Below are 13,157 nucleotides of genomic sequence, written 5' to 3' on the forward strand. Positions count from 1 at the left end.
GTACCAATTACTTCACCATCTCCCTCTGCCATCAGGGTTTGAATAAGTAGGCCTACTGGGTGTCCAGCGGAGGTGGGCATTTTGCAGATACTTTCTGATAATGCGGGGAATGGAATCATCTAGAACTATGGATAAAGTATAGTGAGACGCTTCATGTATAAGAACAGAGAAATCTGATTCACTTAAGTAGTCTTCACTTAGGAACCTTGAAAACAAATACCCAGCAAATGTGCTGCCTACCCAGAGAGCAGTGAACAGTGACGAACTGATTACGGTCATGTGGCTTGAAAAGAATACCCTCAAGTAATCACTCCACAGTGACAACTACTGCTTTATAAAATGGAGTAACTCAGGGCTCAGCACAGCCCAAGGATGACTTTTCTATATATAATGAAGCAGCTCTGAGCAGGACAAGCCGGCCTTCCACACCTAGTAAAAGAGAACATTTACTTTCTGTCACTATATGGGTAAACCATTGTTGTGGATTTTCTCATGGATCCTAACCAAGATACTAACAACTCACCATCTTAGGTCATTGCCAATCTTGGGGTGGGGGGAAATAAAAGAGCAGGAAGGCACATTAATTTTGAAAATGTTACTGGCTTTTTCACTTATAAATATCTACTTGTTTGTCCCTGTCTTAGAGGTAGGTATATATATTTTCTTTTGCATGCAATCCTCCTGGAATTAAGGAAGATTCCTAAAAGAAATGTTATTACATTGGTAAACTCCACTAAGACAAATTTAACCACAGAGGAATTTGCTTATGACCAAATAAACAGAGGTGCTACTGTGCTTTTCCTGCCGAACTGGGCCAATTTCCCACAGCAACTAAAGACATAAAAGCTAATGGGCAGCCACCCAAGAAACACATGCAGAACTCACTACCATTTTTCTAAGCCAGATCTTAGATACCTTTATGATTCCCAAAGAACTCAGGCTGGCGAAGATTTAAACAAAAGCATAACTGGCTTATCTATTAACTTGAACTAGCAAGAAACAATTGCCAGAGATGAGATGCAGTGCTTGGCAATTCATTAACTTATTTTTTCTTCTTCTTTAAATTAGCTTAGCTTTAAAGGGCTTTGAACTACTGTTTCCATTGAATGCAACTCTGATGCCAATCACTGGTCTTCAAAAAAAAAATGCATCAATTAGTCACAGTGACATTGGAATGTGGACAAATGAGCCAATTTGTTATCACTACCAGAAAAGCAACATGCTCAGCAGTGTCTATACTTGTAAACTAGCCTCAACCCTACTAAACAGCCATCTAAACAGCCATCTAAACAGCCTATTTCCTCCAGACTGCGTGATTGCCCTGGCACACTACATGCCAATTTGTAAACCAGAGCTTTATTTACTGTGGAGGGTAATCTGCTTCTTTTCAGTAAAACCCTCCCCAAGAACTGCTTTCCCAGCCGGCAGAGAACCTTGCCTGGGGGCCACTATTTCCCATCTCGATTTTCTGCCTATTTCAATTCTGATCCTGAATGTCAGGATAGGAATTACCCAGTATACAGGATCCTGGGGATTGAGAAGAGGAACTTCATAAACTTTAGCTTTTGGATTGGGGGAAAAAAATAATCCTTGGAAATTTAAACGAAAATCAAATTAAGCCAATCTTAAAAAACAAAGAGCAGAATCCATAGAATCAGAAGGGTCATCGGAGGTGACACAGTCAAATCCCCTTCTACTACCGTGATTCACAGTTGATAATAAGTGTAAGCTCGAAAGTTTGAAAGCCTTTATGAGGGAGTCAGTCATAGGTAATTCTTCCATCTGTGACATTCTTATGCAAGGATTCTACAAATCAAATAGATTTCTGCCTGGCAATTTCAATCTCTGCAGTTTTGTTTGTGTTTTGGATTTTCTCGTAGATACTAACCAAGGAATGCTTCTTTCTAGAAGAAAGTTCCAGAGTGGTATCATATAGGCTTTCCACGAAGTTTCTAAGGCAGGGAACATTCACTTCATTTTTAACGGCCTGAAACAGAAGTGCATGTGAATATTCTATTATTGAGACTGTTGAGTCTGTCATTCAGTTTGAAGAAGTTCTTAGAGAGGAAAGGCTAACTCACAGCTGCAACTGGGACAAGGATTTCCACAAAGAGTCCAGCCAAGGCATGTTTGATATCTTTGTCTTTGACTTCAAGGAAATAATGGGCACATTCCTACAAAGAAGAAAGAAGGACATAGGGAGAGTTGATTGAAAAGTACATGTAAAATGTATTTAAGCAAACTTCAGTAAATAGCTCTTAATCGTATGTCCCAACACCAGCCTATTCTGTAAACTATTTAAAAATCACTGGATCAGACATTTGTATCAAGTCGAAAGGTTTACAAGGGCCTCAGTGACATTTTACAAAGCTGGTTTTCTCTCTTTCCTCCTATATCTAGTTCAAGCCATTCTTCTGAAAGGGCAAAGCATCTACAACCAGTAAGCCCACATTTATCTTCTGGATCACTGGCTGGTTCGTTCAGTCATTCATTTCCAATAAGTGTCTGTGGATCACTTACCCTGTGTGGGGGCCTGCACCCTTGACCGGGCCTCCAACACAGATCCCCAGAGAGGGAAAACATGGGAAGACAGGCTGGGGACAGTAAACTGATTTTGGGCCCGGTGCCGGATGGCCTTGGGTGCAGAGCTGTTTACTTGCTCTGACATTTTAGGTGTGTTTATTATTCAGATGGTTTCGTCAGCAAGTCTGGAATGCCTCCCTTCCCCACCTGGTACAAGGCTTTGGTTCCCACAGCAAGGATGTCTCCGCAGGTTGCCCAGGGACTTGTCCTATAGGAAAGGAGGCCTTCCTTGAGCACTGCCAGCCTTCTCTCCTCCAGGCCTTCTGCTAGTGCTTCCTGTGGACTCTGCCAGGCCCTATTTCCATCCAAGAATCCAGGCTGCACATATCTGATGACATACTAATTTCCACATTAGCTCTCACCCTTTATTAGAGTTGCAGTTGGGAAGACGATCGGCAAGGACAGCTGCTAAGGTCCTCAGTCTAACAACATCATATTACAACCTCTGCTCTGGGTGGGCCATACCAACCTGGGAGTCAGAGAGACCGTTTTCCCCAGACAGAGTGGAGTTCATGGTTCCCAGGATCACGGTTCTTTTGCTACCTTTTGCCTAGGTATGCATATATCAAGTTGTCACCCAAGTACAGACACATATGATTTATTAATATGAAAGTGGGATAAAAATGATAGAATAGATAAGAATCACCAAGTGATTATCATGTACGAAGAATCCTCAATGTTAGTGTCATTACCAGCACCTTTTAGGTGAATTAATTGGGATGAAAAGGACAATGTGACTGGCTAAGGTCACAGAGCCGATAAGTACTGGTTCTTCAATCTAAATCCAAGAAGTCTGACACACAGTGTCCATCTGCCCTCTCTCCACCCCTCTACGTCCCAGCTTTATGGAGAGATGATTCGTATACTATGCAATTTACTCATTTGAAGTATTCAGTTCACTGGATTTTGGTATATCAACAGTTGTGCATCCATCCATCACCACAATCAAATTTAGAACTTTTTAATGCCCCCCAAAGAAACTCTGTACCCCTTGGCAGATACTCTCTACCTCTCCATCCACTCTGATGCTAAGTCCTAGGCCTATTCTGGACATTTCAGGTAAATGGATTCACATTCTACATGAGCTTTTGTGCCTGGCTTCTTTTACTAAGTATATTTTTAAGGTTCATTTATTTTGCAGCATGCATCAGTACTTTACTGCATGGATATACCACATTTTGTACATTCTATTGTATGGATATGTCACATTCTGTTCATCCATTCATTGGTTTACAGACATTTGAGTTATTTTCACTTTGGCCTACAATGAATAATGCTGCTATGAACATCTGTGTTCAAGTTTATGTGTGAACATACATTTTAATTTTTCTTGGGTATATACTATATACCTAGAGTGGAACTGTTGGATCATTGGGTAATTCTACGTTTGGGTACCTGAGGAGCTTCCAGGCTGTTTTGCATTCACACTAGCAGGGCATGAGGGCTCCAGTTTCCTCCCATCCTCTCCTATATTTATTACGAGCCTTTTAAATAGCTGCCTGTTTGATTATAGAATGGTACAATCTACATTCGTAACTCCTATATCCAAAGTCTCAAGTAAGATGAGTACCAAATCTAATTTACAGAAGTATTAAAAAAATGCCTTCAGGTACCTAAGTTTTTGTAATTTTTTTTTTTTTTTTTGTACCAGGGATTAAACCCAGGGGTGTTTAACCACTGAGTCACATCCCCAGCAACCCTTTTAAAATATATTTTATTTAGAGACTGAGTCCCATTAAGTTGTTGAGGCTGGCTTTGAACTCACAATCCTACCTCAGCCTCCTGACCAGCTGGGATTATGGGTATGCTCCACTGTGCCCAGTTGTAAACTCTTAATAGAGCTATGGATTCTCCCAAGTTCTTATTAGTAACAATTTTTTTTTTTTTTTTTTGCTATGCACCATAATGAATTCAGGTTGATAGACATCAAACCTATATGATTTGGTTGATTTTTTTTTAAAATGAAGATTCCCATAAATGTTGATGTAGCCAATCCAATGCTATCAATTTCTAAAAAAGTAAAAGTGTCAGCTATATTTTATTCATAGAACAATGTTATCAAAATGAATAAAAGAGAAAAAACCAAAAAAGTAAGAAATGCTATTGTACACTTCACTCCAAAGATAACAGGAAATTTTAAAAAATGAAACAATGTGTCTGTAACTCTATTGTTTGGTTCCAGGCACTTAAAGAATTATTGATAAGGTAGGATTTTCTAAGTCAAGATGCTCCTTGGCTCATGATGATGGGATGTCCAGATCAACTTATCATAAGTTGAAAATATCATTAAGAGGAAATGGCATTGAACACCCCTAACTTACTGAATGTCCTGGCCTAGCCACAGAGCACATTGTGGTCCTGGCTGTTTCCCACCATAATGATGGGGCTGGCTAGGAGCTCCGCCCAGCATCTAGAGAGAGGATCAGACCACATAGTGCTAGCCTGGGAAAAGATCCAAATTCAAAACTTGAAATGCAGTTTCTACTGAATGTGTATACCTATCACACCATTAAAGTTGAAATATTACTAGATGAATCATTGTAAGTTGGATCCCACTTATAAAGGGTTTTCACAATTGTCATTCTGATAAAGGGAATTATTTGAGTTGATCCCCACTTAGTGCTCTTGCCCAGGACTTTACCTGCATAAATTGAAGAGAGGCCTCAAAGTCTTCCACTGGATACATTTTAATTCGAAAGAATTTCATTCCCATTATCAAGCTGATAATGCTCTGCACCACATACGGATTTTGCTCTTTGTGCCGTAATTCTTTTAACTCTGCCATAAACTTCTTCTTGACAGCAGGGAATCTACAAAAAGAACATAAGTGGTTTATCAACTGACAAGAAAGCCATGCAATGGGGGCTTCCAGCACCTAAAGTGACAGTGCACGGTCATCAGATCCTTAGAAACAGGTGAAGTACAATGACTGTCATTTCACAAGGATTTGACATTCAGGATTTGGTAGAGTCCAATTTTCTCCTTTCCCCTCTTATTGGACAAGATGCTTAACCTCTCCTTCAGACTAGGGAACAGACCCAGCATTATCCAGACTCTCTCAAGATGGTTTAGCTCTTAAATTGAGCAGACAAAAAGCTCCATTTCATCCGGCTTAGCAATTTCAACATACTTACAGACCTCCAGGGCCTAAAGTGTCAAATTTTGAGTATGTGAGTAATAACATACTAGGGTCAGTTATTTCTGACGGTGACAGCAAATGATTTTTGGACTTACAAATAATGCCAAAGATATTCTGACATCTATTTCCAAAATTTTCTCCTGTTGTTCCTTGATAGTTTTAGATTAATGATCATGGAAAAATATATTTTTAAGTTGAAGGAAAAATCTAGTAATGGGAAAATCTAGTAATGGGAAAATTATGTTTAAAAGATATGGGCTGTCTATTATATGCATGGGGTTTTATAATTTAAAGTGGTGAATATGAAAACAAACAAAAGAAACTTATTTGTATTATTTGAAAGCAAAATAATATTAATCGCAACTCCAACAACCATGTCATATTAGTTTAAAAAAAGAATGGCTTTTTAAAAACCTATGAGAGTTTTTTTTTTTTTAAACTGAGATATGCTGCTTTGATTACTAGTTAAAAAACAGAAAAGAAAAACACAGAAAGCCAGGTATGATTAGAAAATGTACTTGTGATTACAAAAGCTAAAGGCAAACTAATAGAAGCAAACCAATAGAATCACAGAAGTTGGGAACAAGTCTTGCCTCAAAGTAGAAGTTTTAGGACACACAATAAAGGTAGCTGAGCACACCGACCGTTTCCCAAATGGAAAGGGGCCAGTTTTGGGGGGTGGAGAGAAATTACATGGTGTTCATTTTATAACAATTTGTTAAACTATACATTTGTTTTATGGGTTTTTATGTATATTTGCTACATGTATTTCACAATAAAAAGATTTTACAAAGGCAATAGAGCAGAAAATATAAATAACTTCAAGGCACAAATACTTTATGAATGAGATATTCTCTAATGGGTTGTTAATGTAGTGAAGGATATTTCAGGGTTTATTCCTAATCTGTGGTGGCATTTTGTGGCTTTCCACAAAACATTCACTTTCAAGACAGCATTCCAAACAGGCCCATTCTGACATTTCTTAAATACTATTGAAATAAGATAAAAAAATATTAGTTGTGTTTACTTTACAAGTAAAATATCATGGAGACTAGTTGGAAGATTATGTATTACTTTTTAGGATGAAGAAATCAGCAAAATTGAAATGCAAATTTTATTTATAAAACTTACAAAATAGATTTGATATCAGATAGCATCTATTTGAAGAAGTTTTAAAACTACACTGTTGAATATTTTGGAATATAAATTCAAAGCTCCAATGTCGTCAACCTTTTCTAAATCTTATAGATAAAAATTGATGGAGATGATGACGATAGTAGCAAGCAGATACAGTACCCACTCCACTCCAGCCACGGGCCAGTTACATATAGTGACTTACCTAATCCTCAACAACACTGTGTGCAGGTTCAATATTATATCATTTTTTTAATGGAAGAGGAAACTAGGGAAAGATTTCATAACCTGATAAAATTTCATAGCTGAGAGGCTCAGAAGCTAGCATTTGAAGCCATGTCTGGTTCTAGAATCTCTGTGTCTAAACCCGTCATTCTCAAAAGCACGTTCTCCAGATTGGCAGTATCTGGGAGCTTACTAGAATGCACACTTCTGGACCTTCCCCAGACCTACTTTTATGGACTAAAGTGTCCCCAACTCCGGATCATACAAAGAAGTATTAATGTCATGTATCTCAGAATGTGACTATGTTTGGAGTCAGGGGCTTTAAAGAGGTGACTGAGTTAGGGTGGCCCCAATCCAATATGCCTAGAGAACAGAAAAGGAAAAAGCATGCCCACAATGGGAAAGGACCTCATGAGGACCTAGGGAGAAGGTGGCCACCTGCAAGCTCAAGGGGAAGAGGTCACAGAGGAAACCACTTCAGCCAGCACCTTGATCTTGAACCTCTAGGCTCCAGAACAGTGTGTAAATATAAATGTCTGTTGCTGAAGCCATCCAAACTGTGGTCCTTTGTTACACTGTCCCCAGGAAACCAATACATATGACTGGCTGCCTAGCCAATGAGGAGCGTACGGATTGAAAGTGAGGTGACTTGAGAAGGCCTTGAACACTTTCTTCAAGCACTAAATCATTACATGGAAGAAAATGAAGGGAAAACTTACGGCAAAAAGACATTTGAAAATGGAATGAACTCTAGTATATTATACAATTTACTTGTCTATGGGATTTGTTGGTTGTCTGACTCCACTGAAGAGTTGTAAGCGCCACAAGATCAGGCACATAGTAGGTGCTCAGTACATGTTCTAAGTGGGTTAATTTCCTTTGGGGATAGTGAGTTTCCTGTCACAGAGGCATGTAAGCAGAAGCTGAGCAGGTCACTGAGAGGTCTCTTGTATATGGCACATGGCTAGGCTACTTGAAGGTCCTTTTCAAAGTTGAAATTTTGTGAAATCTGATTTTATTTCTACTGATGAATGAAACACAGATAATTCTCATAGGAAAGACACACATTTAAACATTTGTTCTTACACCTTTTATACATGACTAAGCAGAGGTAGGAAAGGCCAGGTTATTTGTATGACTCAGTCTATCAATCTTCTCATGAGATTGCTGCTGAAACTTTATTTCTCATTTAAAAATAAGTATGACTATCTTTCACTGTCGAAAGTTCCAAATGATATTAACATGTTATGTTAGCATAAAAGCAATCCAAAAATCCACTTCTCTTACAATGATTATAGGGAAAAGCCAATTTTTCAGTGACCTTTTCTTTAGAACTTAGACAAATACAGTAAGTAAATACTCAGCCTTTGGCAATACTATACATTTCACATTAAGATATATTGTGCATATGCACAGCATATATTTTTAACCAAAGTACACAGAAAAATCTAATTTAACTTAATTTACTTTGAAAAAGTCAATACTATGTATGGATATCTCTTGATAGGAATACCTTCCTTACTGACAGGAATTAAGTAGTATTATTACCAGGAAGATGAAAACAGTGATTCTGCTAAAACTCAACAACCAAGTAAGCCTTAAAACCTGAAGTTATAATGTGGAAAATATTTAACATGCATTATCATTGGAAACTAGATACACAATCTAAAATTCAAATTATTATAATACTTACCATTTTTAGGAATGTTAATCATACTGAACCAGATTTTAAAAAAGTGTTTAGGTGGGGGTTATCTCCTTGAGAACAAGAGAAGCAGTACTTTTCTAAAGTGAAGATAAAGAAATGGTCCTGGTATATTTATGAGAACGAAGATGTAATTCATGGTATGACACTAAGGTAAGATTGTATTATCTATCAATAAAGGTTAAATAAGTGCTGGCAAGGATGTGGGGAAAAGGGTACACTTGTACATTGCTGGTGGGACTGCAAATTGGTGCGGCCAATATGGAAAGCAGTATGGAGATTCCTGGGAAAGCTGGGAATGGAACCACCATTTGACCCAGCTATCGCCCTTCTCGGACTATTCCCTGAGGACCTTAAAAGAGCGTACTATAGGGATACTGCCACATCAATGATCATAGCAGCACAATTCACAATAGCTAGACTGTGGAACCAACCTAGATGCCCATCAATAGGTGAATGGATAAAAAAAATGTGGCATTTATACACAATGGAGTATCACGCAGCACTAAAAATGACAAAATCATGGAATTTGCAGGCAAATGGATGGCATTAGAGCAGATTATGCTAAGTGAAGCTAGCCAATCCTTAAAAAACAAATGCCAAATGTCTTCTTTGATATAGGGAGAGCAACTAAGAACAGAGCAGGGAGGAAGAGCATGAGGAAAAGATTAACATTAAACAGAGACGAGTGGGGGGAGGGAAAGGGAGAGAGAAGGGAAATTATATGTAAATGGAAGGAGACCCTCAATGTTACACAAAATTACATATAAGAGGTTGTGAGGGGAAAGGGTGGGGGAACAAGGGAGAGAATTGAACAACAGCAGATGAGGTAGAGAGGGAAGATGGGAGGGAAGGGGAGGGGGATAGTAGGGGATAGGAAAGGTAGCAGAATACAACAGTCACTAATATGGCATTATGTAAAAATGTGGATGTGTAACCGATGTGATTCTGCAATTTGTATTTGGGGTAAAAATGGGAGTTCATAACCCACTTGAATCAAATGTATGAAAGACAATATGTCATGAGCTTTGTACTGTTTTGAACAACCAATAAAAAAAAAATAAAGGTTAGCTACACATTGCCTGGTTGAGAACATACCATGGGCCATTTGAGTCTGATCACTGCAAGAGCAGACTGGCCAAGGTACTTTAATAGTAAAAAAATTTCCCTGAAAGACAGGAATTAAAGAGTTCCCCAGTGACTGGAAAATACTGAAGCACTGTCCAAATTGAGACATTTTTAACACTTAGCTATTGCAGAATTGGGACAAATATCGACGTCAAGAAACTGAAAAAAGCCACTGTTGGCAAGAAAATACTGGCTCAGTGGATCCTAGATCTATCCTAATATGGAAACTCCTGCAATCTCAAACGCTACTCAGTTTTGATATTATTTCTCAATTTATTAAAAATGTATGGAACTAAAGGAGGTCATTTGACAGTATCTGACATTGCTATGCATAATTCTTAAAAATAAGAAAAACACACAAAAAGGCCACTTTTGGAATACTAAGCTGTCCAAATGAGAGCACAAGAGAATTAAGCCAAGATAACTATAAAGAAAGTTTGACAAATCAGCAAATATACATATCAATACTTCCTTCTTTGGATCATTTTTAGGAATGTGGGAGATATACATATATGAGTTAATTTTCAGATACTTGCAGCTTATCCAGTTAAATATCTATGTCTTTATTTCCTACTTGCAATGGAAATTTCTCCAAAATGCACCTTCATCCCTTAATGATTCATGAACCACAATTATAATAATAGGCTATCATAAAAGTACAATGCAGACACATGCAAAAAGGTCCAGATAATAGAACTGGGAATACAGAATTCTTCTGAATGCTTTGACAAGTTTCTTTCCCCTTTTGCTGTCAGCCTTTGACCTGTATTGTCCTCCACAAGTTCACTCTCCACCTTCTAACACTGATGAATTATGTTAGGAAAAAAACAGGTAGTTGGGATGAGTAGATAGATTGGATTAGACTAAATAAATCAGGCCAAGGATTGTTTGGGGGTCTATTCCCAAGTTCCTGTCTACATTTTGGCTAGGTAAGGTTGCTGAATAAGTATTTCAAAGCTTAGAAAAGTTGTGTATTTACATGCTACTCAGTTAGGAAATTCCATCTATTAAAGATAGAAATCTCTTTGGAGGATTGTCTTTCCCAAGGATTGGGGCATCAACAAAGCCAACTGGCCTCTTGGCTTAAATTCTCCTTATGTCTCTGCCTCGTTTTGCCCAAAGTAGGCATTTGGGATCTTGCTTGGTTTGCCTCAGGGTTGGATAAAATGAAGATGGGTAAGTATGGTGTGACATCACTTTTGGAAGAAGTATGTTATTGCTAATAGTCTAACACTATGTTCTAGCCTGTTAAATGGAGTTATGGGGCCAGATAAATTTAGTAATGAGAACTCCCCCACCCCCACTTGTTTCCATGGCAGATGCTGGGACACTTTTAGCTCAGCTGAATTAAGTAAGGTCTAGAGTAAAGGGGACATTCTAGAATGGAATTTTCCCATTCATGAATGATAGATTGCTTCCACCCACTCGTGGACTATAGAAAACAAAACCTGAAAAAAATTTGACAAACACCTTTACAATATCTGAACAGACAGAAAAGTAATTTGGTGAGTCCATTTCTTTCTTTGAAGCAGTTGTCTGAAACCCATGGACTCAGTAGGATCTGGCCCAATTGCCTGGGTGAAAAAGTTAACTAGGTACCTGCCTTGGAGGAGACTCTAATTAGTTTTAGGGCTGGGTATGCTTCATAAAAAGAACCTGAGTTCCTTGTGAGCTCACAGCTGCCCATCCTTAAGTCAGAGGCACTCACGTGTTCTCGGTCAAGGGCTTCGGGGCTCACTTACTTAGCTTGTGCTAACACTCCAATGACTTCCGCATACAGGTCAGCCACAATGTGCATGTTGCCAGTGTTAGGACCAAGGTACCTAAATAAAGAAAAAATAGACAAGTTAGGATCTCTGCTCATCTGAAAAATCCAACCAGTGATTCAGTTAAGCACCCAACTTCTTCAAAACTCTAAGGCAAGAAATCACCTTACCCTTCTTTGTATTTAAAGTGCTTGAAAGCCAAGTTAATAACATCATGAATTAAACCATCTATTACAGGATGAAGTGGAATCTGAAAAACAAGGATGACTTTTAACTTGGAAGGGAATATTAAGGAGAAAATCAATAATAGTACTTCCAATAACTATGCCTGTTCTTCAGCAATCAATAAACATACTTCATATGACCCAGAATTTGGAATTCATAACCAATTTCATAAACTATGACTTTCAAAACTTAAGTATTATTTTCACATTGATAGACATCAACAAAGTAACAATAATTGATTACCCACCTGCTTCAATACTTCTATTAATACTAAAGAAAAAATAAAATCGATGGCGAGGTCCCGTCTTTCCATTAGATAATCTCGCTGCTGTTCATCACTGCAAAATTTAAAACACGTTATTATCAGAGTGATAGAATTCATCAAAAACGTAGAACTCACTCCCACTGGACTGCAAACCCATTGTTACTGCAGGGGTAAATGCCTGCTAATGCTTATTCTGCTATTATTGGGGTACAGAGGATTAACATTGGATTGGAAGTCCAGAATCCCTGACTTCATATTTGAAATTTCAGACCACATGAACCTGAGTTGCTACAAGTGAGTTCACGATTTCCTTTTGTGGAATTTTTTAATTTATATATGACAGCGGAATGCATTACAATTCTTATTACACATGCAGAGCACAATTTTTCATGTTGCTACCCAGGATCCCTATCATTTGTAAAATGTGAGGCCCACACATGATGGAGTGACCAAGCTGGAGGTGTGTGGTGAAAGGATCTCATGAAAGGAGTGACATAATGTAATAAAATAATGCAAGAATCTTGTGAATGGAGCTAAATAAGAACTATTATGACTGGCAATCAGAGCAGGACAACAGGGAATGGAGAAAAGATCAGCATTTCTTTCTTTTTTTTTAACTTCACCCTGTAGTCTTTTCTTTTTGCCCTTTGGAAGAAAGGGAGGAGCAGCAAAGCAGAGACTCATTCAAAAGTCAGAACCGGAACCCGAACTGACAAAGGACGGGATCATACCCCCACCCCATTTTTTTGCTGACTGGATTCACTGAGAGCTCATTTGGAGTTGAACAAAGTAAGACTTGTAAAATGAATGCCCAGTCCCTTGGCACAGGATGGTGGTTAAGAGCACTTCGGTGTAGAGCAATTCAGGCTTCAAACTATGCCTCTTCTAATTACCAGCAATTTCTCCAACCAGAAAACAGGAATAGTAAGTGTACTACCTGAATGTCACTTAGGACCAGAAGTGTTTTGGATTCTAAACTTTCAGATT

General features: G+C 38.3%; 1 protein-coding gene across 15 annotated transcripts in view; it reads right to left on the reverse strand.

The window, feature by feature from the left end:
• Nucleotides 1-13,157, reverse strand: part of Fry (FRY microtubule binding protein) — a 409,821-nt gene that overhangs the window by 143,816 nt on the left and 252,848 nt on the right. For all 15 annotated transcript variants that reach the window (XM_076872110.1, XM_076872112.1, XM_076872111.1 and 12 more), the window contains 6 exons: nt 12,153-12,243; nt 11,851-11,930; nt 11,657-11,737; nt 5,225-5,393; nt 2,082-2,174; nt 1,889-1,987 (listed from right to left, as the gene is read on the reverse strand). In XM_076872110.1, coding sequence (XP_076728225.1) covers nt 1,889-1,987; nt 2,082-2,174; nt 5,225-5,393; nt 11,657-11,737; nt 11,851-11,930; nt 12,153-12,243 — 613 coding nt within the window. The remainder of the gene's footprint in view (nt 1-1,888; nt 1,988-2,081; nt 2,175-5,224; nt 5,394-11,656; nt 11,738-11,850; nt 11,931-12,152; nt 12,244-13,157) is intronic.

Source organism: Callospermophilus lateralis, chromosome 12 (genome assembly GCF_048772815.1).
Source record: "Callospermophilus lateralis isolate mCalLat2 chromosome 12, mCalLat2.hap1, whole genome shotgun sequence".
NCBI lineage: Eukaryota > Metazoa > Chordata > Mammalia > Rodentia > Sciuridae > Callospermophilus > Callospermophilus lateralis.